General features: G+C 41.5%; 1 protein-coding gene across 1 annotated transcript in view; it reads right to left on the reverse strand.

Annotated features, from left to right (window-relative positions):
- LOC110502270 (proto-oncogene tyrosine-protein kinase receptor Ret) overlaps positions 1-25,817 on the reverse strand; it is a 29,305-nt gene extending 3,488 nt beyond the window's left edge. The window contains exons 1-15 of the mRNA XM_021580176.3: positions 25,487-25,817; positions 6,044-6,289; positions 5,370-5,651; positions 4,869-5,107; positions 4,585-4,780; positions 4,188-4,387; positions 3,758-4,049; positions 3,242-3,373; positions 2,999-3,109; positions 2,705-2,818; positions 2,258-2,514; positions 2,009-2,156; positions 1,729-1,836; positions 1,072-1,289; positions 704-826 (exon numbers count right to left, since the gene is read on the reverse strand). Of these exons, the coding sequence (XP_021435851.1) occupies positions 704-826; positions 1,072-1,289; positions 1,729-1,836; positions 2,009-2,156; positions 2,258-2,514; positions 2,705-2,818; positions 2,999-3,109; positions 3,242-3,373; positions 3,758-4,049; positions 4,188-4,387; positions 4,585-4,780; positions 4,869-5,107; positions 5,370-5,651; positions 6,044-6,289; positions 25,487-25,550 (2,730 nt within the window). The 5' untranslated portion in view covers positions 25,551-25,817. The remainder of the gene's footprint in view (positions 1-703; positions 827-1,071; positions 1,290-1,728; positions 1,837-2,008; positions 2,157-2,257; positions 2,515-2,704; positions 2,819-2,998; positions 3,110-3,241; positions 3,374-3,757; positions 4,050-4,187; positions 4,388-4,584; positions 4,781-4,868; positions 5,108-5,369; positions 5,652-6,043; positions 6,290-25,486) is intronic.
- Positions 25,818-26,249: the final 432 nt, after the last annotated feature.

The raw sequence follows: 26,249 nt of genomic DNA on the forward strand, positions 1-26,249 counted from the left end.
AAGAGAATTGAAATTGTGATGTCAGTTCTGTTAAATAAATGTATGGCCACACTTTATCTGGATAGCCTGGATTATCCATCTGTAGATGTTCATACTATCAACAAAGTATCTGTTGATAAGCAACTGCTTTCTAATGTTATGGTTCGGGTTAGGGTTAGGTTTAGAATAAGGGTTAGTGTAAGGATTAAGTTTAGGGTTAGGATAAGGGTTAAGGTAAGGGTTGGCGATAGGGTTAGGGTTAGTAGATAGTTAGTTGAAATGTCACTGATTATTTTGGTCCTTGACCCCATTTTGATATCCAACAATGGTTGCGACCCCATCATGTAAAACAAAGTGAGCAACAGACAATGTTTAACAGAAACCACTCAGTTTATTACAACCACATCTAGTGGCTACTGGAGGTTACTGACGTAACCCCGGTTCTATGGACCAACCGCGATTTTTAAAAATGTATTTAAAAAAGTTTATTTTCACATTTATTTAAAATTATTTTAAAATTTATTTAAAAAATTTCTCTCGCGACCCCATTTTCAAATTTTGCGACCCCTAGTTTGGGAAACACTGCTGTTGAGCATCTACAGATCGATTATCCAAATAAAGTGTTACCAAAATTATAATAATTGAGACAATTTCGAAAACAATATAATTGAGAGAATTTATTTTTATTTTTTATAATTGTGTATTTGACATTTGGGACCCCTACCTTGCTCCTCTTCACATAAGAGTCTTCCTCATACACGTCCCGGGACAAACCAAAGTCTGAAATCTTCATCTTACGCCCCTCTGCAACTAGGACATTTCTTGCAGCGAGGTCCCTGTGAACAAGCTATTGGAATACATTAGTCAATACAAGCTTCTTACAGCCACTCAAGCTCAGCTCCTTTCTTTACAAAACACTGAGTCACATTGAACTTGAGCTAAGTGTAGCATGGAATTCTAACTTCCAGTTCAGTCACATTTTCAATGAGTTATGCATTGATGTCAACTGGAGACTAATTGAACTTTTGACTTAAGTGGAAGTGAGGATACGCCCAATAGCGAATATTTTGAAGGTAATTGCTATACAGGCACCTTCATTTCAGCCAGGTACTGCATACCCCTGGAGATCTGCCAGGCGAAGGAGATCAGGTCGCCCATGGTGAGTGCCCTCTCATCTGGGTTCTCCAGGTAGCTCGAGTTGCGGTTGGCATCGTTGCCCGACATGTAGCTGGGTCCTACCTTTCGGCTCTCACGCAGGAAGTTGCGCAGTGACCCAAATTTGGCATATTCTACAATCAGGTACATTGGACCTAGATGGAGAGACACACCACTTTAGAACACACACTTGGGCCTACAGTGTCTGGCAGTTTTGAATGAAAGATGCATCAGAAGTATACCAGGTATAACACCGGAAGGTTAAGCATTGCAAGGACATCATGTTTTCATTAATAACTGGGTCCACAATGAATTGTACCACAACTTCATGATGACTTTGAGTATAATTTCATCAGACTGGGCCTCCGAGGCATTGCTACCATAAAGGACGTGATCTGAAGGCAATATTCTCTCCATTGGTGAAGGTACCGTTACTCAGCAACATTGATACCCTCCTATGGTGGGTTAGGGTTAGTAGATAGTTAGTTGAAATGTTACTGATATTCTGTAGATAGTCTGTAGAGCAGGGGTTCCCAAACTTTTTTAGTCCGTGACCCCAGAGTGGCTCAGAGTGGATGGTTAAAAAGCCTTTACCATCCTGGCTGCAAGCTCCGAACATCTTGATGACGTGCGGATGGTTGACTTGCTTCAGTAAGGTGAATTCGGACAGGAGGTCACGCAGTTCACTATGTGAGGCATGGTCTGTTGCAAAATAAAAGAGGGAATTATGAAATACTTCACCTTATATCGATCATGGTCTGGCCAAAAGTCACATCATAAAAATGGCTCTTCTACTGTATATTCAGTATGCACACACCTAGGGACTGACTCACTGCATGACAATCATTTTTCCTATTGTTTGCTCTAGTCTTACCTTTAAGCATTTTCACAGCTACTGTGGTGTAGCCAGCCTTTCCTTTCAGCCGGAATGCAGTCGCCTTGACAACCTTCCCAAATTCCCCTTCTCCTAAGGTTTTACCAAGCACCAGGTTTTTTCGTGGAAATTCCCATTTGGGATCCTCCTGTTAAAGCAATTAAGTAACACTTTAAAAAGCATAAAGTTGCTGGGAATTTGGGGAAAGTTTCAGGAATTTGGCAAACGTCGTATTAGCTAAGGCCTTACAGGTATTTTGAAGGTGTCAATGGCCACTTGGTTCTCCATAGAGTCCAACGAGCCACGGCGCACATTGTTAGCAGAGTAGCTGATGGGGTAGGACTGTGGGGGCCGCCGGAAGGTCATTTCAGCCGAGGCGATGGGGGGCTTGGGGGAGTTCTTGTGGTAGCGATGGATGAAGTAGGAGGACAGGAGGATGGAGACGATGAAGGAGAGCAGCACCGCGGTGGCAATGATGGTTTTGCAGACGTCGTCACACATGGCCTCTGGATCAGACAGGGTAGAAGGGGTCAGGGGTCAAAAAGAGACACCATGTAAACCATCCTTAGACAACAATGGGCAAACTGTAATTTCACCTTTGATTGACATATCATATCTTGAAATATCTCTTGGAATGCTGTTTCATTACCTACGTATATGGGTGGTATTATGGGTCAATACATGGAAACAACTCACCCTCTATATCATCCTTCTCACAGAAGCATTTTTCAGAGTAGCAGTAGCAGGTTCCATAGCCAGCTCTAATGCCAGACATGATGCCCTTCTCATGACCTCCGATAATGGGTTCAACTGAGAGAGACAAACACATGCGAATTTCTTGAATTCAACAATACAACATTTTTTCAATGAAACAAACAAAAAAAAAAAACACTTGAAATACTGTCAGAAGAATGAGGAAAGTATTGAAACACATGTTTTCAAGAAAGTAGACAAATATAAATGGCTGCAAAGGATTGAGACATTTCTTACTTGTGCAATCCTGAGGACATATTGACGCGTCTTTGCTTTCGACTGCATCACAAAAGCCATCAGGGCACGTGCGGAGGTCAGGGGAGCAGGTGGAATAGCTTTCTGATATTCCTGAAAGATAGAGGAGAAATAGTACAGTCAGTTAAAATAAAAATAGTTAATTGATAGAAGAAACCAACAATATATGGATAGCATCATTTCCTGTGCCCATCAAATACCCCTAATTATGTACAGCGTGGATACCTTTTTCAGAGCCCTGTCTCCATTGGCACCTCCCTGTGGTAGCCCCTAGGCCTCTGATTTTCTCACAGTCCCCACGCTGTCGCCCCTCTGCACAGGAGAGGAACCAATGGTTCTCTGTATCCTGTTTATCAACTACACAACATAAACACAAAGTTCATGAAGACAGCACACATGTCCACTGTATCCTTCACTATGATGCAATTGTCAAGCAAGGTCATACCAGTCTCAGACTTGGAAAAAAAGCTATGGATAAGGCTAACATAATTTGACATGTCTTCACTACACTGCTACTTTTTCATAGTTCTAGAGAAGTATACAACAACATGTCTCATATTATGAGGAATGAGCCTTGAAAAAGGGGCAACACTACGACATCCATATCAGGAGGTCAGGCAGAACTGACGACTTCCAAACATGGATGCCATATTACTCATTCATTGGTAATCTCTGTGGCCAAATCAGCATCAGTCTTGAGTATTGCTGGGAAAGTACTTACTATCTCAGGAGTGTACTTACTATTGCTATCGAGCACAATGAGGATCTGAGTGCTAGCCTGCAGCTGATTCTGCTGCTCTTGAGCAATGACCACGTACTGCAGGTCCTGGCACTCTGACCTGCGGAGAGCCTCTGTGTCGTTCACATACAGCACCCCCGCCATGTCCTTGAGGCTCTGTGCGATGCTAATCGCCGTGAAGCATGACTGTATGTCGCCGGACACATTTTTGTCTGTCTTGTTTGTTACCGCTAGCCGGTATATGACATTGATGCCCCGGAACTTCAGGCAGTTGTCCACACAGATTCTACCAACCTAAAATGAGAAGGAACATTGTGATCATACGGGGGGGGGGGGGGGGGGGCTGAGCTGAAAACAGTTGTCTGCATCATAAGCCTTTTATTAGCAGTATCCCTGTTGTCATGCAAAGAGGGCTATGTCAACAATAGGTACCTGGGCAAAGACGTTAGCTCTACGTGTTGTGGTGAAGAGATATGTCACATTGGTGAAGCGGATGGGGACAGGTAAGATGGTGATATTGTAGTGCAGCATCACAGTTCCCTCTGGACCGGGGTATGTGGTGTCATTGACCAGGTAATCCAGCTGGAGGGTCCTATTCTCGGTTACAGACAAATGCTTCTTTAGTGCAAGCCCTAGATACCACACAAAGGGGGGGGGGGGGGGGGTTGTTTATTTAATGAATCGATCAAAAGATTTTGTGAAAGTTTGTCACATTAAGAGCTAGTTTCCTGGATACTTATTAAACATGGTCGCAGACTGAAAACCGACTAGGCTTAATCTGTGTCCGGAAAACCAGCCCTAAGACTGATTGTGTAACTGGACAACTCACAGAACTCATGAACAGTGCCTCGGACGTTGCCAAAAATGGCCTTCTCTTCTTTGAAAGAGTGTTCTATGGTGAACATTTCATTTATCCATGAGTCATTGGTCATCATATATCCGACAAATCTGTTCTGACTCTGGTTTTTGGGATACCTGGGTGTTGTGTCTCTATCATAGACAAATAAATTGCCAAAAGAACTTCCCTGAAAAACAACAACAACAATGGTGTCAATTATACATTTTATAGTAATTGATTGATATACAGTATGGTAGTAAGTTAAATAAAGTCACCTCCATGCGATCAAACTCAAGCACCACATCCTCTGTGTCTGTTTCATTGACATAAGGTGCATTGTCATCTTCGTCGTAGATGTTGATATGTAGTGTAACAAAGAACTTGTCTATCATTGTGTCAGTCTGCACTGTGCAGACCAGCACGGGACTGTACGTCTCTCTCTCCTCGCGGTCCAAAGGAGCGGTCACTATCAACTCAGTGGTGTTGTCATTTATAGCAAATGGGGCTGGAACATCTAGAGCCAAAAGGAACACAAAGAGGGGATGTAAAACAACATACCGTGTTAATCTCATGTTGCCAGACTTTGTAGTCTCATATTCACTGAGCTACTGGAGCAGCAAGGAAAAAGGTAATTGAAAATAGAAACATTTCTGTAAGAGTAAGAACATGGGGTAACCTCACCATACAAGGTTAGTAGGGACCTGCCAAGAGTCTGATGTTTCTCATAATATCAAGCACAGACACAGTGTGGGTGGATGGAGTGTAGCATGACTAACCTGATTCCACACTGTAGGAGATGGTGTAGTTGGGGCAGACATTTAACCTGGTGAGCTGTCTGAGCTGGCGGATGGCCCCGGGGAACCTGTTCTCCTTAATGTGGGAGTTCAGGTCCTTGTCAGGGAAACACAGATTCTCCAGCTCTGGTCTGGTCTGGCCACACGGTGGCACTGTGTCATTGATGAAGGTCAGGCTGACCCGTACGGTAGGGAGGCCATGGAGGAAACCCTTCACGGGTCTGGTCGCCGCCTTGACAGTCAGCGGCAGTATCCAAAGCTTATCTGATCAGCAAGAGAACCAAAGCAGAAACAAAGGCCCCCATTTTAATCTCCCACAGTGCATTTTGTTCTTGATGACTGGGCACTTTCTGGGCTATTATGCAATTACATTACTGTCCTGATTCTGAAAGCAGATCCCTGAACATGACGTATCACTGTGAAGCTCAACATTATTGGTATGCACAAAGCGTGCAAGCTGAGCAACTTAAATAATTTCCCCACACACATTTTATAATATTAAATATACCTTTATATTGGAAACATGTTGGAGTGTTGTGTTCAATGGACAATTGACAATTGGTATATGCAAAGTAAATAGACTGCACAGTCAACTTCATTAAATATCCCATAAACAATGTGGAAAGAATACATATTTCTGTCTCTATTTAACCCACATCGATAGTCAAAGTCACTCCACTCCAGGGTCTTATTCATGGAGAGTATCCCTGTGGTCTCATCCAGGTGGAACCACGGGGCATAAGTTGGAGGCTTCAGGGGGGTGTTCCACCACAGGTAGAAGTGGGGTTGTTGAGAGTCGCTCTCCACCATGGCGTGAACCTGGAGCACGGGTGTGCCTGCATACTGCCCAACATACACAGTCTCCTTGTATTGATTCTGGGGGAAGTAGAGCCCAACTGACCCTGCGAAAAGAAAGAAATACCATGTGTTAGGAATAGAGGTAGCTCGAGCTTAGGCGCACAGGCAGACAGCACACTTCTACATCTCATCTCTAGAGGGCAGCAGCAACTGGGGCAGATGCTGAGAGTGCATGGAATGCTCGATGAGGTCATCCTGCGTTTGTTTGAATATCTTTTTGTTTTGGCATGACCTTTTGTTCATTTTTGTTTTTGTCACCAACAATTGAACATTTATAAACTGGTGTATCGATTGCAGAAAAAAACAAATAAACAGTGTTGGCAAAAACACACAGGGATATTTTTTTAATTGTTTTTTATCTTGTTTACAGGGTAGATCAGCTTTAATATTGCAGATAGATTGTGGTTTCTATCAATGTAATTGTCGGGATCATTTCGAATCCCCCATATATTTTTTGGGGTAAATATACAGTACGAGTCAAAAGTTTGGACACACCTACTCATTCAAGGGTTTTTCTACATTTTTTACTATTTTCTACATTGAAGAATAATAGTGAAGACATCAAAACTATGAAATAACACATATGGAATCATGTTGTAACCCAAAAAGTGTTAAACAAATATATTTTATATTTGATATTCTTGAAAGTAACCACCCTTGGCCTTGTTGATAGCTTTGCACACTCCTTGCATTCTCTCAACCAGCTTCACGAGGAATGATTTTCCAACAGTCTTGAAGGAGTTCCCACATATGCTGAGCACTTGTTGGCTGCTTTTCCTTCACTCTGAGCTCCAACTCATCCAAAACCATCTCAATTGGGTTGAGGTTGGGTGATTGTGGAGGCCAGGTCATTTGATGCAGCACTCCATCACTCTCCTTCTTGGTCAAATAGCCCTTACACAGCCTGGAGGTGTGTTTTGGGTCATTGTCCTGTTGAAAAAGGAATTATAGTCCCACTAAGCACAAACCAGATAGGATGGCGTATCGCTGCAGAATGCTGTGGTATCCATGCTGGTTAAGTGTGCTTTGAATTCTAAATAATTCACAGACAGTGTCACCAGCAAAGCACCCCCACACCATCACACCTCCTCCTCCTATCTTCACGATGGGAACCACACATGCGGAGATCATCCATTCACCTACTCTGCGTCTCACAAAGACACAGAGGTTGGAACCAAAATTCTCAAATGTAATGTCCATTGGTTGTGTTTCTTGGCCCAAGCAAGTCTCTTATTTTTATTGGTGTCCTTTAGTAGTGGTTTCTTTGCAGCAATTTGACCATAAAGGCCTGATTTACACAGTCTCCTCTGAACAGTTGATGTTGAGATGTGTCTATTACTTGAACTCTGTGAAGCATTTATTTGGACTGCAATCTGAGGCTGGTAACTCTCTAATGAACTTATCCTCTGCAGACTCTGGGTCTTCCTTTCCTGTGGTGGTCCTCATGAGAGCCAGTTTCATCATAGCACTTGATGGTTTTTGCGACGGCACCTGAAGAAGCTTTCAAAGTTCTTGAAATTTTCCGGATTGACTGACATTCATGTCTTAAAGTAGTGATGTTCTGTCATTTCTCTTTGCTTATTTGAGCTGTTCTTGTCTCAGATGCATTAAGCAGGAAAGAAATTCCACAATTAACAAGGCACACATGTTCATTGAAATGCATTCCAGGTGACTACCTCATGAAGCTGGTTAAAATAATGCCAACTGTGTGCAAAGCTGTCATCAAGGCAAAGGATGGCTATTTTGAAGAATCTAAAATATAATGTTTAATGTTTTTTGGTTCCTACATGAGGGTCTCTACTGTGATTTTTGCTTATTCAGCCTGAAACGTTCACTTATGATTGACGATTGGCACACCTGTTAATTGAAATGCATTCCAGGTGACTACCTCATGAAGCTGGTTGAAAGAATGCCAAGAGAATCTCAAATATAAAATATATTTTGATTTGTTTAACATTTGTTTTTAGTTACTACATGATTCCATTTCTGTTATTTCATAGTTTTGATATCTTCGCTGTTATTCTTCAAGGTAGAAAATAGTAAAAATAAAGAAAAACCCTTGAATTAGTAGGCGTGTCCAAACTTTTGACTGGTACTGTACATATATATATTATTTTAAACAAATGGACAACAACACTTAGGCTTCTACTTCCAGTTTATACATACTATATACATTTTACGGAAACAGTATATTTTACATTAGTTATGTTTTGTTTGTTTTTAGTGCCATCCTTCAGCTACCCTTAACCCCTCTCATCTATCTCTGAAGACCATCCAGTTTTGATTTCTATTTGCCATATATTTTTCAACTGTGCTGTGATGTTTCACAAAAGTTCTGAATCTTTTTGAATTCTCATTGTTTCTACAGATTGTAAATGAAAGATACATTTTCTTTCTAAGAGTATTATTGATTGATTGACTAAGACTTTTCAAATCAGCAAGCAGTGCTATTTGCAGAGTTAGCTCCAGGTAAATGTTGCAATTCTTCATCCATTCCTGAACCTGCAACCAAAAACATGCTACATATGGACCGTACCAAAACAAATGATCTAATGATTCTGTCTCTTTGCAGCAAAATCTGCAGAGCTAGGATGGTTGTATCCCCCATATATGTAACATTCTACTAGTTGCAAGAAGTTTGTATAATCATTTACATAGACAAATTATATGTTTTAAATCCAGTGTCGTTTCGTGTAAACCATGTGCCATGGAATCGGTACATTGAAAATCTCTTCCCAACTATTTTGCAATCTGTATTGCACGGCAGTCAATTTTTTGGTCCTTAAATTAAACTGGTATACTTTTTTATTGATCATGATTTTCTTTAACCAATTCCGGTCTTTAATGCAGGGCCAACAGACAAGTTCCTTACTTTCTCTCACTTCCACTTGCCTCTTCCATTTTTGCAGTTATGCTGCAATTAGTTGGTTGTAATTTGGATAGAGCATACATTTGCATGTATTTTTGTAAACTGCCTGTGTGACATAATTCCACCAGTCCTATTTATGATATGATTTACAAAGATTATACCCTTTTTATGTATTTTTTCTCAAACAATGTTTTTTTTAAATGATCAATTAGTAGATTTATATTTTTAAATGATCTAGATCCTCTATGAGGCTGTGGAGGGATCCAAGTTGTGGATTTAAAAGAAAGCATAAATGATCAGCATACAATGACACCTTTGTTTTTAAGCCCTGGATTTCTATCCCCTTGATATTATTGTTGGATCTGATTTTAATAGCTAGCATTTCGATGGCCATAATAAATAGATATGGCGATAGTGGACAACCTTGTTTTACTCCTCTTGACAGGTTAATACTTTGCGAGAAATTATTTACTATTTTACACCTAGGGTTATTTTACATAACTTTAACCCATTGTATAAGAGATTCTCCATTATAAAATATATAAATTGCAGTCGTACTTTATCAAAAGGCTTTTCAAAGTCAGCTGTGAATACCAGGCCTGGTTTTCCAGATTTTTCAGTGTTCTAGGGATATTCTTTGTCAGTGGCAGCCAAGACCTGTAACTTTTTTTTGTAAAAAACAATTCTCCCCAATTTCGTGGTATCCAATTGTTAGTAGTTACTATCTTGTCTCATCGCTACAACCCCCGTACGGGCTCGGGAGAGATGAAGGTCGAAAGCCATGCGTCCTCCGAAACACAACCCAACCAAGCTGCACAGCTTCTTAACACAGCGCTCATCCAACCCGGAAGCCAGCCGCACCAATGTGTCGGAGGAAACACTGTGCACCTGGCGACCTGGTTAGCGTGTACTGCGCCCGGCCCATCACAGGAGTCGCTAGTGTGCGATGAGACAAGGATATCCCTACCGGCCAAACCCTCCCTAACCCGGACAACACTAGGCCAATTGTGCGTCGCCCCAAGACCTGTAACTTAACAGTTTTTGTACAATCCAAGAGCCAATAGATATATTTATCAGGACAGTGTGGTTGGGTTGAAGTATACCGTGACCCCTGATGTCATATGCTCAATGTAATAGGCTATTTCTCACTTTCCTGATACTAACATACCATGATAAACATATTCTGAATGTAGCCTTTAAACCTACCATGTCAGTGAATTTTGCAATGCTGTGACATTTTCTTTAACTGCCTAATTTGAGGGTGTGCCTGCACATAAAGCATTATCAACTATCAGACATCTCCTCCCTGATAGGCCTATTTAAATTATGCCACTATACATGTCAAATGAAAATAACATCCATGTATTTAAGCTACCTAATGAGACTGTATCCATACAATAGATATATTTTATATATTTTATTCCTACGTCAATGGAAATTGAAAAGGATGTCTCAAATGTCACCCACGCAGCTTGTCTAATGAATTTCTCACATGGTTAATAAGGATGTGGTTTCCGTTTCTCCTTGGTTTCACCTTGGGAAGGTTAATTACAGGGACTAACATGATACTGTGAAGAAATGAATCATAAATCATTACCTGCCAGCCGAGAGGGGGGGGGGTTGGGGCCAATGTTGGCTAATCTATAAAGCGCAATAGCAGGCTATGCATATTTTACAGGAAAATGGAGATGTGAGTGTTCGGCCTGTAATTATATCTCCTGTTGCGTTCCTGTCCCACGTTGGTGGGGGTGGCCATTTAGGGAACGCACTAATGTCATTAGCAGACAGCGAAACTAGATTTTTCTATTTCTGTTGGTGCAGTTGAGGCCTTGGTTCTGGTTTCAGACATTAATTTAATTTCACTATGTTTGGATGACAGGAGGTCAGATTGATAGATAAAATGTTGCCAGTCTTCCTGAAGGATGGAGATACAGTCAGCCAAGCTACAACCCTCTTTATTAAAAGTCTTGCTGAAACAAAAACAAACAGCAGTGCTAAGTGGTCCACTTGTCTGAAAAATCCTGGCCAAATTCTGCCCAAAAGCATTTTCATATTGCATTTGAATATTGGCCTGGATATCCCTTCATACAATTCTGCTATAGGGCTAGATTTCACTCCACATCTCAAATTTTAGTGGGGAACGTTATCCAACACAAAGATCAATTCAAATAAAATCCAGTCATAGCTTTGATGTGCTTGAAAAAGGTAGAACCCACAATATTTGGACATGAATTCGGTCATGGATTAAGAAAGTGAAGAGGTTCCAGTTTTTGCAAAGCAACATAATCATAAAGTATATTCTTCAAATATCAAGTAGTAAGAAAACAAGTACCACTGATCATATCTTTCAGGTGGACAGCATAGTAAGAAATGTGACGTGTCATCCTGCAAGCATCCAGCATCCAAATCCAAGCATTATCCAAAGACCATCAGAGGGAGACATTTCCCTTTTTCAGATCCAACAACTAAATCACGTACCCTGCCCTGAAATCCAAGGCAATAAGGAACATGATAACGGTGTAGGTAACACTGCAAAATAAAGTGTTAGAACATCCTTTAAAAAAATCTGATCCTTAATGCTTGAGCGATGTTTACACAAAGGAACAACATCATCGTGAAACCAGAATTCAGTAGTGAGGGCTGACTGTGGCTCGAGACTGGCCATGGTGGGTGAACCATATGCTGGCTACTCAATTGGTTTATATCAGTCAAAATTCGATTTATTTCCAGGATGGAGGCCAACAGAAAAGTAAGCCGTTTATATCAAAGCTAATTAATTGAATGCATCAAGCACACTTCGGAGCAAATAGGTTTCTTTGTTCAGTGATACCATGACAGTTTTCTACTGGAGTGACTCGGGACCCCTAAATGCTACACTGTGATGATCAAAAACCCAGAGAAATTCAATGTTAGCCACAGTCACTCCAGCAGATGTGCTCACTGCGTTGACCTCTCATAACCACGACAAGGATTATGACTGCAAACGCAGAGATGCAATAGGGACATATTGATTCCAGCTCAAAGGCATAGCTAGGACTTACGGCCAGAAGGTCTGACTTTTAGAAAACAACACTTTGGTCTCATAACCCCCAGAATCTGGTGGGTGCTATACATTTGTGTAGGATGGGGTGAGTTACCCCATGTAAATGCACAGAACTAAACACCATATAAAACACACCGTAAATGTAAAGCATTATGCATTATCAATTAGAAATTCCTCAGAATAGTTTTTTTTTCTTCTCATTTTCATCCATTCCTTAAAGGTTTTTAAGAACACTACAATTGCACTATCATTATGGTAAACTTTTTCTTTATATTGACTTCATAACCAGGACATGCTATGGGTATGAATTAATTGGTTCTCTTGTCTCCTCCTTTAATCGAAGCCTAGACAAAGACAATAATCCATTGCAGGACATAAACAAAAAACTGTAAACATGTCTGCATGCTCAGTGGTGAGTGACAGATAAGAAAGATGCTTAGGATTGGACCAGTCTGACATACAGACAGACTGGGGACGTCCAGGACAAAGACAGAAACTCAATTATCTAACGACGCACATCGCCAGAGAGATTTACCATCTATGAGCTCATTTGCTAAACTAGAGAAAGAGCCCCAGCCCCAACAGTTCTCTGTTTACTAATCTGCCCGAGGAGTGAGGACAAAACTGAACAGGAGGCAAGCACAGAGAGGCTTGGGGGGGGGGGGGCATCTATCTACCACCCAGAGCTCCACGTTGAAAATTCTCCACAAATTCTGTGCAGATGATGAGATCTGACCTTGGGGATAGCCTCTGCAATAGAAGCAGACCAGGGTTCAAACAGTATTTTAAGCATTTGCTTGAGCCTGCCTGGAATTCCAGATTGGAAGGGTTGGCAGTTTAAACAGCTAAAGTATTTGAAAGATTTAAAATACTATTTGAATCCAGGTCTGAAGATATGTGGGTCTAGCAGGGGTCTTGAGTCTAGGCAATACGTTTGTTGTATGACTGTGACAAGAGCAAAGCCCATGCCCTTTCTACCAAGGTCAACATTAATTCATAAATCTGTACCCGAGAAATGACCCATTGGAAAGTCAAGCATCTGGCAGCGGGCCAATCAATAGCAATACTAATCAAAATGCTCATTGCTTTAACTAATGAGCTACAGAAAAGCTTAGCATTGCATGTGTAACAGATGTCCCACGAAGACAAGAAGACAGATCTCGGCACCAGTGTAACAGATGTGATCGTACTTCATAACTATCTTATGTTGTGTTTTTAAAGAAAGGAATGCCCAGCCAGCGATACCAGTTGATTGTTGTTTATTCTGACGACAGACACAAGAAAGCACATTAGAGGTACAGGACAAGTGGAACAGCGGTCTAAGGCACTGCATCTCAGTGCTAGAAGCATCACTACAGATCCTGATTCGCCTCCAGGCTGTATCCCAACCAGCCATGATTGGGAGTCCCGTAGTGCGGCGCATAATTGGCCCAGTGTTGTCCGGTTTAGGGTTTGGCCGGGGTAAATAAGAATTTGTTCTTAACGGACGTGCCTAATAAAATAAAAACAGTACATTGATGGCTGTAGATTCGTGATTTGTCGTTTGCATAGAATTATCAGACTGAGCATTTTGTAGTCAAACATAACACTGACAAAAATAGTACAAAATACAATAAATATACTGTATGTACCTAACGATTGACAGAAGGAAGCACATTAGATGTACAGGACAACAGTATGTTGATGGTTGTAGATTCATCATTAGCCTGTTAGAATGGAAATAACTAACCAAGTTAGGCAGTGGGCTCCTGAGTGGCGCAGCGGTCTAAGGCACTGCATCTCAGTACAAGAGGTTTCACTACAGTACCTGGTTCAAATCCAGGCTGTATCACATCTGGCTGTGATTGGAAGTACCATAGGGCAGCGCACAATTGGCCCTGCGTTGTCCAAGTTTGGCTGGGGTAGGCAGTCATTGCAAATAAGAATTTGTTCTTAACGCACTTACACAGTAGGAATATGGTGCGATGTGGACAAAAGTTGGATTCAGATGATAATTTGATAGCGAGGGACACATTTCACATTATGTCTGGTAAGTACAGTTCCTAGACGGGAAACCTTTTTTGGGGTGTTATAGTTTCATATAGTTTATATAGTTTTTTTTTCTATCACAACCCACCAGAACGATGCACAACTCCAATACACAGACTCCCGAATCGATGTTGTGTAACAGGTACCGTACACATAGCCTACTATATATACACACATCAAATATACATACTGAACTCATACTGAACACATTGTAAATATGAAAGTAGAAAATAGTATTTCAGAACGTGACCTACCGCTTGCATAGAAATATCAGACTGGCAAAAATGGACGTTCGCGATCTCCCCCTATCTGCAAGCATCACCAATGGCATAACATATGTAAATTCAACCAACCAATAGGAATAGATAAGCATTGAATACATGTAGTTGCAAGTGGAAACATAATCAACCCATTTCCAACGACATAAAATAGGGCTCTTTGCCTCATACTATATACAATACACTGTATATTTTTGTCCAAACCAAAACTACAACTGTGAAATCTGAAAGTCTGTTATAATAGAGTCATATGGATCATACTCATCATGCTCACAGATCTGCTTGTGTATAACCCATCATTCCATGCAGAGTAAGCATAGAAATCAACAATGATAGAATATAAATCAAATTCAAAGTTCAAATGAATCTGTCATAAAGACTCTGAAAGCTGTCGTGATCACTCTGTTTCCAAATATAAAACAGTAATGAGAATAATTACTAAGGACTATGCAAGATCCAATTAAGTAAAAGGCAAAAAACATTGATTTTGATTAATGTTGATTAATTGATTAATGTTATAATTGATTAGAATGTTTTTGGTTTATATTGTCAATATATAGAATTGTTTCATCATACTGTGGAGTCCAGCTTGTTGTGTGCGGAAATAACCATTCATCAAAACAGTTTTAATTTAATTCAGTTTTAAGTACAGTACTTCTTTTTGGGTCCCCAAAAATGTTTGAGTGTAATTCAAAAGTAATGAACAATGATAATATTTAACTTTATATGATTTGAGACAGCAATGCCACTGAACATTAAAAAAACACGCTGATAAGCTAAATCTCACTATGAAGCAACATACTAGTGATAAGGATAGGCCTACCTCAAACTGAGAAACGATTCAAGAACCATAACAATGTAACGTGATCATTTCATACACATGAGAACGAGCATGACACAGACACAGTGATGTTTTTGGTTCCATTAGTGTTTTGGGTTCAAGTTACTGCATATTGGATTGAATTTGAGACCGAATTGGTTTTGTCCATGGAGCTAATTAATTAATTAATATTCATCCATTACAAGCAGTATAACCACATCATGAGGCAGTGTGTCCAGTAAGCACAGATACATGATTTCTGTAGACCAAATATGCAAAAATGCCATTGTGTTCTGGAACTGCTTTCTGTGGCCTCTCTCTGTGATGGCTTTGCAATTTAATAAGAAATTGAGTTAGTAAGGGGTAAGGGGATATTTTACTATTTTAGCCAATTTCTTTGCTTGACGCACATAGATAAACTACATGCAGGTAGATTAACTTGAATCGTAATACAATAACCAATTATCCTCATAACGTAGCCCAATTAGCCTCAAAGATTACAAGAACCGAAATGCAATGTTCCATGTTCATAAGTCATCAATAAATCTAATATAACGTCTCCTTAGGGATTAGCTAGCCTCGCTGCAACTACAAATTCAGTTGAAGGATTCCTCTGGGAATGACTAGGACATTAGAAGGTAAACAGAGGACACATCATGCAGCAGAGCATCTATTGTGATGTCTTCATTATCATCAGGCCACTTACGTGAAATGTCCAGATACAGTATCACCACCGTGGCTGTTGAAAAGCCAGTTTCAAAAATCTACTGTTATGCTATTATGCTGTTTTTACAGTAACCTTATGTTACAGTAACCTCCAGGTTTGTTCCTTCTGTGGAGTTTTTCCAGGCCAATGTGCCTGCTTTCTCTTTGGGGTCTAGGCCGGGTTACTGTACTTTGTGACAACAGCTGACGTAAAATAGGGCTTTATAAATACATTTTATTGACTTGAGTACAAAAAAAGTATGAAAAGGTATTCACTCACTACTGTAAGTCGTTCTGGATAAGAGTGTCTGCCGAATGACTAAAATAAAAAAATATCAATGTTTTATTGATTATTGATTGTTTTATGGATTGTTTTATTGATACCTGTATTAGTAGCCTCCACATTGTCTGTGTCAACATCATAAGCAATGACTGCTCTGCCTCCTCTTGGCATTTTCTCACAATTTACCACCTCTCAAGATTCATGCTTGCTTGGTCACAGCAACAGCAACTTCCTTATCGATGGGTCACTGATTTTGACAACCAGTATGTTGTATTTTAAAATAACAGTCAGTTGAAATTCTATGGGGCAATTATATTGCTAAATATTTACATGTCAAAATCTATGTCAATGTGTTCCATACTATTGTTTAAAAAATGCCTTTACATGCAGGCTTGCCTTGCATATTCAATCGAGTTGGCATGCTATCTATGTCATTTATGTAATCATAATTCCCTTGAACATAAAGAGAGGATCCATAATTTCATCAAACAAATACAAAATCTTATTAGTCCAAAGGGTCAAAATGCCACTGCCAAAGACGTCGCAACGCTGAGCCACTCCTACACCCATCTCTACCCTGGCTTGTCAAAGAGATAGTGAGAAAGAGGCTTAACACGAACCCAGCTTTAGTCTTTGTGGTGTTCATTGTTGTAAATGATTGGTTAAACACAGCACGCATCACCGACCAGAGGAAAATAACTTGTCAAGACCCATGTGAAAAAAAAGAGCACTAAATGCCCCGAGGACACAATTTCAATCAATGTCTTCTTGTCCTTCCACCAAAGCAAATTAGATTGTGCCCGTGCAATGGGTTGGAAATGTGACCCGTAACTCTCTGAAGGATCAGGGGCAGTGCCAGAGCAGGGAAAGGTAGTTGCAGCAGTAGACTACCTTAAACATACATAGACACTGGGCTTGGTCTCTCATAATGTAGACATATGGCAATAAACCAATTAAGTATAATCCAATGAGTACCTCTGTCTTCGAGAGAGAAGCACATTTAAATCATTATGGTGTTTTTTGGGTGACCAATTGTATGACTTTACCCATGACAGAAACAGTTCACTTACACAATATTAATACAGTAAATATGATGAGGATGATCACATCTTAAAGCTGGAGTCTATAGAAAAACAAAGGCTGCGGTTCCGAAAGTAATACCATTTTTGAAACAAGCGCCATTCTCCATTCATCATTGAAAGTCGCCGGAGTAGCCTGTTCTCTGGGCAGCCGAACAAGTAGAGCGGAGACTGTGCTTAAAGAAGAAAATCCTGCACATGTGCAGAAGCTTCAGATTTTCTGCTATCGGTAAGAGACTTCCAGAGAATTCGGAAAAACACCGCCACCCCTTAAAAATGATGTATGCTTATAAACAATTCCTATGGCCAAACCAAAAATGTCAATAGAACATCACATTTAGGTCATCTCTAAATTGTGTGTTGCCGCCATGTGCAAATGTGATGAAATAACAGTGTTAACACTGAGATTGAGGACAGTGTATCAACTCCTATGACACATGCGACCTACTGCCTATGGGCAAAGTCGTTACTGACCCAAGAGTAGAGCACAGCTGAGCTTTCGTCTCAAACTCGTTTGTTGATGTGGCGAACTGACATTGAACACAAAACGTGTTTTTCTCCTAGTGTACGTACAGTACTGTAGATTTTCACCAAAGAAAAATACACATAAACCAAACTATGACTGGAATAAAAAGAAAGAAATGGGGTAACACTCCAGAAAATAACTTCATGTTTTCCAATTATACTAAAAGAAAACAGCAAGAGTGAAACATTTAAAACATTTATGTCTGCATAAGGAACCCAAGACACAAGCTTAACTAAATCATATAATGTAATAAGGGCCTAAATCAAATAGTGTCATGTATCAAATTAGATTTATTGGTCTGGTCCTTCTCAAAAGTGGTAGATGCTGATGAAAATACTGGCGCTAATGCAAGGAGGAGAGGCTGGTTAACCAGCTGCTAACAAAATGTCCTGTGGGAGGTGGAGGGGGCTGATCACTACCACTTGGGTTAGGGTTACAAGGGTCAGAGGTCATCCCAGGGCGACAAATAGGGTAATACCTTCAGAACAGCAGATCCACAGATCGATGCTTTTCTACCTTAGTTGTCCATGCTGCTGTTGTGTTCATGTAGTGCTTTCACATGTGCTCACATGTGACTGGATCCTGGACTTCCGGATGGTCAGACCACAGGCTGTGAGGATTGGCAACAAAACCTACTCCACACTGGCTCTTAACACAGGGCCCCCCCCCCAGGGGTATGTCCTCAGCGCTCTGATGTACTCCCTGTTCACCCACGACAGCGTGGCTCTGCACTACACCAGCTCCATCATCAAGTTGGAGCAACAACCTCTCCCGCAACGTCAGCAAAACAAATGAGTTGATTGGTGACTTCAGGAAGCAGACGGAGGGAACATGCCTCGATCCACATCAATGGGACTTCAGTTGAGAGAGTCTGCAGTTTAAGTTCCTCGGGTCCACATCACTGAGGACTTGACATGGACCAACAACACCACCACTCTTTTCATGAGGGCGCAACAGTGTCTCTACTATCTAAGGCGGCTGAAGAAATTCGGCATGCCACCCCGGGTCCTCTCCAAATACTACCGCTGCACCATCGAGAGCGTCCTGACTGGTTGCATCATGGCCTGGTATGGGAATTGCACTGTCCACAAACGCAAGACCCTCCAGCGGGTGGTGAAGATGGCCCAGTACATCACTGGAACCGTGCTCCCAGCCATCCAGGACATCTACTCAAAACGGTGCCTGTTGTCCTGTGTGGCTCAGTTGGTAGAGCATGGCACTTGCAATGCTAGTGTTGTGGGTTTGAATCCCATGGGCAACTAGTACAAACACAATATTAAAATGTATGCACTCACTACTGTAAGCCACTCTGTATAAGAGCATCTGTAAATGACAAAAATGTTATGAGGTCTGATACCAACAGTGTCAGTTGTTAAGCAACTTTGCCATAACAAATAGTTATTGACTCAACTACTTATTGACTTTTAATTAATTTGTAGAAATGTTGAAGAACATAATTCCACTTTGACATTATGGGGTATTGTGTGTAGGCCAGAGACAAACACATATAAATGTGATCCATTTTAAATTCAGGCTGTAACTTAACAATATGTGGCAAAAGTCAAAGGGTGTGAAAACGTTCTGAAGGCACTGCATACATTCATGCTACACACACATCACAACCGCTGCTACCAGACTCTTATTCTGATTTCTAAATACTGCACAATTGCCCCCAATCCACCTTTCCCCAAAACATGTGTAAATATATATATATATATATATATAGAGAGAGAGAGAGAGAGAGAGAGAGAGAGAGAGAGAGAGAGAGAGAGAGAGAGAGAGAGAGAGAGAGAGAGAGACAGAGAGAGAGACAGAGAGACCGACCCACCCGCCCACCCACCCACCCTTTGGTCATAACAGGCTACCTTCAGTTCCCAGAGAATTGTTGTCAAATTATCCTCCTGAGACACTTTACATAATTGTTTGGGGTGAAAGTAAAACATGTTATAAAAAAAATATTAAAAATACATATTGATCTTTTATTGTAAGTGCAAAATTGTCCCCCGTAGTGGTCATTCGGACGTTAATAGGAAAACAATTACATTACAGTCAATGAGTACAGTAAGACATTTCTTGATAAGTTCTTATTTAATGTAAAAAAAAAAAAAAAGATTATTCACTTACTAGAAACCATATGAATATTAAACTCACAAAAATTATAATTAACAATTACGCACACTTCTTTTCAAATTACCCTCAAATTTGCATCAATTTTTTTAATAACCAGGAAGATATAGTTGTCAAGGTCACACCCCCACATGTGATATCATTGAAAAGCCCAGAATGTCCTCTCAAAGGGACAACAGGATTTAATACACTGGCTTGCATGGCCTCAGAGATATGGACCACTAGAGAGGACAAAAATGTATATCTGGGTCTCAGGACGATATGGAAAGGGTTTGGCAATTCTCCAGATCACTTTACACTTCCTGGCTTTCATTAAAGATGAAGCTCCAACATTCTCAATTTTGCTGATCTTGGTAACTTGAACTTGAAAACATTTGAACATCTGGGCATATCATATTTCCCATAGTATAGGAGCTGTTTGTTCAGGAAATACAGTACATTTTTTAATTGAGAAGAATAACACATTTAATAGGCTTTCTGGTAGCTAAGTGTACACAAGAGAGAGAACACAGTAATGTAATGGTAGCAAACATGGTGTCACGCCCTGACCATAGAGAGCCCTTGGTTCTCTATGGTGTAGTTGGTCAGGGCGTGACTAGGGGGTGATCTAGTATATCTATTTCTATGTTGGTGCTAATATGGTTCCCAATAATAGGCAGCTGTTTATCGTTGCCTTTGATTGGGGGTCATATTTAGGTAGCTATTTCCCCACCTGGGTTTTGTGGGATATTGATCGTTTGTTAGTGTGTTTGGGCGCTACGTCCTCACGGGCTTTGTAAGTGTTGTTATTTTGTTTGTTAGTTTCACTTAAATAAATATGGGGAACTATACTCACGCTGCACCTTGGTCCACTCATTTCAAAGACCGTGACAGAATATCCCACCAACAAAGGACCAAGCAGTGTGAAAATGAGGTACTTGAGAGGACACGAGACCCTTCCTTGGTGGGAGTCGCCAAGGAGCATGGAAGGACAGCGAAGATGCTGGGGACCACGGCCACAGAAACCCCAAGATTTTTGGGGGGGCACATGGAGCTGGCGGTGAAGCAGCGGAGAGTGCCAGAGCCTGTTTGGGAGTCGGAGGAGGAATTTGATGAAAGATTCTGGAGAGAGGTGGTAGCGATGAGAATGCTGCAGCACAGGAGTGCTGAAGAGCATGACACCAGTCCAGTGCCATTTGCACCAGTTTCACACATCTGGTCTCCAGTGCGCCTTTCCAGTCCGGTACGTCCTGTGCCAGCTTCCCGCACTAGCCCTGAAGTGCGTGTCACCAGTCCGGTGCCATCTGTGCCGGCTCCACGCACAAGGTCTACAGTGCGCCTCCCCAGTCCGATACGTCCTGTGCCAGCTCTCCGCACTCGCCCTGAAGAGCGTGTCACCAGTCCGGTGCAACCTGTGCCGGCCCCACGCATCAGGCCTCCAGTGCTCCTCCCCAGTCCGGTACGTCCTGTGCCTGCTCCTCGCACTCGCCCTGAAGTGCGTGTAACCAGTTCGGTGCCACCTGTACCGGCTCCACACACTAGTCCTCCAGTACGCATCCACAGTCCGGAGCTTCCGGCGACGGATCACGGTCCGGAGCTTCCGGCGACGGTTCACGGTCCGGAGCTTCCGGCGACGGGTCACGGTCCGGAGCCTCCGGCGACGGTTCACGGTCCAGCTCCAGAGCAGGAGCCTTCCTCTGCGCCGGTGGCCAGTCCAGGCACGGCGTCCAGTCCCGCTCCATGGCGGGAGCCTTCCTCTGCGCCGGTGGCCAGTCCAGGCTCGGCCTCCAGTCCCGCTCCATGGCGGGAGCCTTCCTCTGCGCCGGTGGCCAGTCCAGGCTCGGCCTCCAGTCCCGCTCCATGGCGGGAGCCTTCCTCTGCGCCGGTGGCCAGTCCAGGCACGGCGTCCAGTCCCGCTCCATGGCGGGAGCCTTCCTCTGCGCCGGTGGCCAGTCCAGGCTCGGCCTCCAGTCCCGCTCCATGGCGGGAGCCTTCCTCTGCGCCGGTGGCCAGTCCAGGCACGGCGTCCAGTCCCGCTCCATGGTGGGAGCCTTCCTCTGCGCCGATGTCCAGGCACGGCGTCCAGTCCCGCTCCATGGCTGGAGCCTTCCTCTGCGCTGATGCCCAGTCCAGGCACGGCGTTCAGCCCGGCACGATGGACGGATCCGGGGTCTGGGTGGGGGGCTACAACCTGCACTGCAGCCACCACTGACACTAATCCCCCCCCCCCCCCCCCCACACCCTGACTAGGGGGTGATCTAGTATATCTATTTCTATGTTGGTGCTAATATGGTTCCCAATTAGAGGCAGCTGTTTATCGTTGCCTCTGAGGATCATATTTAGGTAGCTATTTCCCCACCTGGGTTTTGTGGGATATTGATTGTTTGTTAGTGTGTTTGGGCACTACGTCCTCACGGTCTTTGTAAGTTTTGTTATTTTGTTTGTTAGTTTCACTTAAATATGTTGAACTATACTCACGCTGCGCTTTGGTCCGCTCATTTCCAAGATCGTGACACATGGAAATGAGTCAGTTGATCTGAATTATATATTATATGACCACAACCATGTCAGAACTGGGCTGCCTGATAAATCAAATAGTGTTGATCTTTCGGCAACCTGTACATCGACTGCTTTCCTAACGCACATGGAAATATACATATGAACAAAGAGAGAAATGTTTTTTTTTCTGCCAGTGACTGAATATAAATACTATTTTAACCTTCTTCAAACCACGTAACTTGTGTTAAAAAATTTTTTTAGAACAGGCTTCTCCTGCACACCTCCTGTGTACGTGTGCACAATCTCTCCAACCAGCCACCATTTCAACACATTGATAGCCATTACAGCAGCACTGATCGCCAGTTTCCTTTCTTTGATTTAATAAGCTGAAAACATGCATGTAGATTAGCAGTAATTGGTTACTTGGGGCGGACATATTGTCCAGGGTATCATTACAAAAATAAGAACTGTTTAATGTCAAACTATTAAACTCTACAATGGCTCGAGATTTAAAGCTGCAATATGTAACTTTTTGGGTGACCTGACCAAATTCACATAGAAATGTGAGTTATAGCTCTGTCATTCTCATTGGAAGAATGTCTAAGAAGCGTTAGGTCGATTCTATGTCCATTATTTCGATTTTGTACAACAGCTTCAAACAGCTGAAAATACAATATTTTTGGTTATTGAAAAGATATTTCACAGTGGTTTCGAAGGTACAATGATTTTCTATACATTGCTTGTTTTGTCACAATCTAAAATTAGGCAAACTATTAGAAATGTAGCTAACAGGAAATGGCAGAGCGATTTCTACATTTTGCACCTTTAAAGCAGAGTCCCTGTACAGATGCATTGATCAAAATAAGTTATATAAATATATTAATTTTCAATTAAAGCTATTGTTATTGCTGTGGCTAGTTAATTGTTGAATTTTCTTTATTTCACTATGATCTGAAATAGTTGCTATCTGCATTTGAAAGATAACTTTCTACCTGTATAACATGTCATCTAATTTACAAGTTGGATAAAGGCCTATTTCAGGGGTTACATTACAAATAAATACAGTCAAACTCAGTCAAAAGACATTGTAGTTCCATCTCTCCACTGTTTGCCAAGTTACAGTCATGCTCTCTTAAGGGCCTCACCTCACCTTATTGTTGTGACCACCAGAGAGAGGCATATCCTAGCCCTTGACCAACCATACATTTTAAAGAAAAACCCCATCATGAAAAAAATATATTTTGCTGCCCTGTCTTCAGTTTGGGTTTTAGGCATAATTTGCTATTAGAATGGTGGGATTCAGTTGTTTAACTGGCTATATTCTCTATTCGGAAAACAAACGTACTGTTTACCCAGAGACGGGAGCACTTGCCGCACACCTGCCGTCAGACCGGCACCGGTCTTTGTTCTGACAGCCTGGCAATGTCTAGAATCCAACCAATGCGCGCGTAGCATTGGATGGTGTTTTCAGCTCCTCTGTAATTAGGACTAGGGCCTACAAAATAACTGATAAATGACTCTCGAAATCTAGGTTAGGCCTACTCAACTTGATAAACAACACATAATTTCATTGGCCTAAAAAACGTGGGGACGTTGGTTCAAAACAATGGAGTCTATAGGGCCATTTCTGTTACAATCTGCACATTTTATGACACTCCAATCGGTCATTTACGCCACTTATCGTTACTCCAGGCCCTCAAAACCATTTGGGCGTGGCTTATTGCGAGTTTACTTCAAAGATATCCCCTGCGGACTGAAAACAACATAAAGGCAGAGTGGTAAATTACGTAAAGAGCGTTACTAGATGCCTACTGCTGCCACCATGAAAAATAACCAAACAACATTTACACAACTATGACAACTTAAAGTATTTAATTAATTATCGTACTCAACTCTCCAAAGGGAGATATCGTAGCACGTGTATTAATTTCTCTCAAAAGTAAATTAAATAGAGCTAAAACTGGTTATCCTGTCTCATATTGCTGATATCCCACCGCCCCCTTCCATTTTATGTGCTCTAAATTATTAGAAATAGATTTTTCATTCAATCAAAAGGCCTACTTTTACACAATGGTCTTCCTTTGAACTACCATTCCGTTTAGAGACCTGGCCACACACTGCGATTTACAAAACCTTGAGCCATAGACTATACATATAGTCTGGTTGGGGAGAGTGTTAGTACAGTTGGGCAATGGGATTGTGAATGGGATTATACTATTATGATATATAGCTGTATGCATTATACTCACAGAGACCATGTACCATGCCATGCATATCACGATCTAAAGGACAATGTATGTATACTGTATGCCAGCAGCATTTCTATAGCATCTTATAACAATTTACTGTTATAAATAGACTACTTACTGACTGAATTCCATTCAAATCCCCAAACTAACCAAATTGAATATTCGTTTTAGTCCATAAATATGCTATCTGAATTTGCTTTGAGTATTAAGTCATAGGACCTCACAACTTTGTAATGTTTTAGGAACTAGCGTCCTGTATTTGAATTAGCAGAAAGAGATTTTGAATTTTGTGCACATTTAGTCGAATTGCCATTCGTCACATACATTTCAGTAGGACAAATATCATCTGGACCATTAACTCAAAAATATGTCATGAGATTGATGCTGAGGAGAGGACAAACAATGATAGGCTACACCCCACCTAGAACAGGTTTGTTTGCGTCCCTATAGTTAAACTTTCAGCCTCTAAACGCGTTTACGCACGTTTACGCACGGTTATTCATAGAATACACCGCGACAATAACGTTTCGGTTGACTACGTACATTTCCATTTGATTTCATCTGGAAAACCAATAAATCCACCTATTCTGTAAAGTGAAACTCATTTTAGTAATAACAAAGGTGTAAACTACATGTTGCTACATGCAAACTAGGCTATGTTTCAGATATATCATTCAGATATGGTTATTTAGATTTCAACTTTTATTTCCAGAAAACCATGAAATGCGATAGAGGCTAATTGAGGTTGACCCTTACCTTCACACAACAGCAGGAGGACCAGAACGATGTTTCCCAGAGAGAAACCACACGTTGGCCCCATAATCGCCAATCATAAGTGAAAGTTTCAGGATGAATAAGCAAAAATCACACGTAGAGACCTTATGGATAAACCAGATTACAGAATCAGTTTTCCCGCACGCAGCTCCTCCGGGCAAACAATGAAGTCCTCACTCACTGACGGCGTCCCTGTCCCATTGATAGGCTGGTCTCTGCAGTTTTTGCTGCTTGCCGGCTGTAGCAGGGGAAAGTTCAAATCAAGCTAATATGCTGCGATGTATTTTCTTGTCCAGCCAGAGCAGCATAAACCAATACCATCTCCGGCATAGGTGAAATTGCCACCGGGGTGGGGGAATATGTCTCCTCCCCAATATTCAGAACAGGTCGACTGCCCCCCCCCCCATTTTTTTTTATTTTTATAAATAAATATTTATTATAAGTTATATATGTGATATGTGCAGTACCAGTCAAAAGTTTGAACACACCTACTCATTCAAGGGTTTTCTTTGTTTTTACTATTTTCTACATTGTAGAATAATAGTGAAGACATCAAAACTATGAAAGTAGAGAGCCCCTCATGTAGTAACCAAAAAAGTATTAAACATTATATTGTAGATTCTTCAAAATAGCCATCCTTTGCTTTGATGACAGCTTTGCACACAGTTGGCATTCTTTCAACCAGCTTCATGAGGTAGTCACCTGGAATGCATTTCAATTAACAAGTGTGCCTTGTTAAAAGTTA

This window comes from Oncorhynchus mykiss, chromosome 23 (genome assembly GCF_057628025.1).
Source record: "Oncorhynchus mykiss isolate SJ-2025 chromosome 23, ASM5762802v1, whole genome shotgun sequence".
NCBI lineage: Eukaryota > Metazoa > Chordata > Actinopteri > Salmoniformes > Salmonidae > Oncorhynchus > Oncorhynchus mykiss.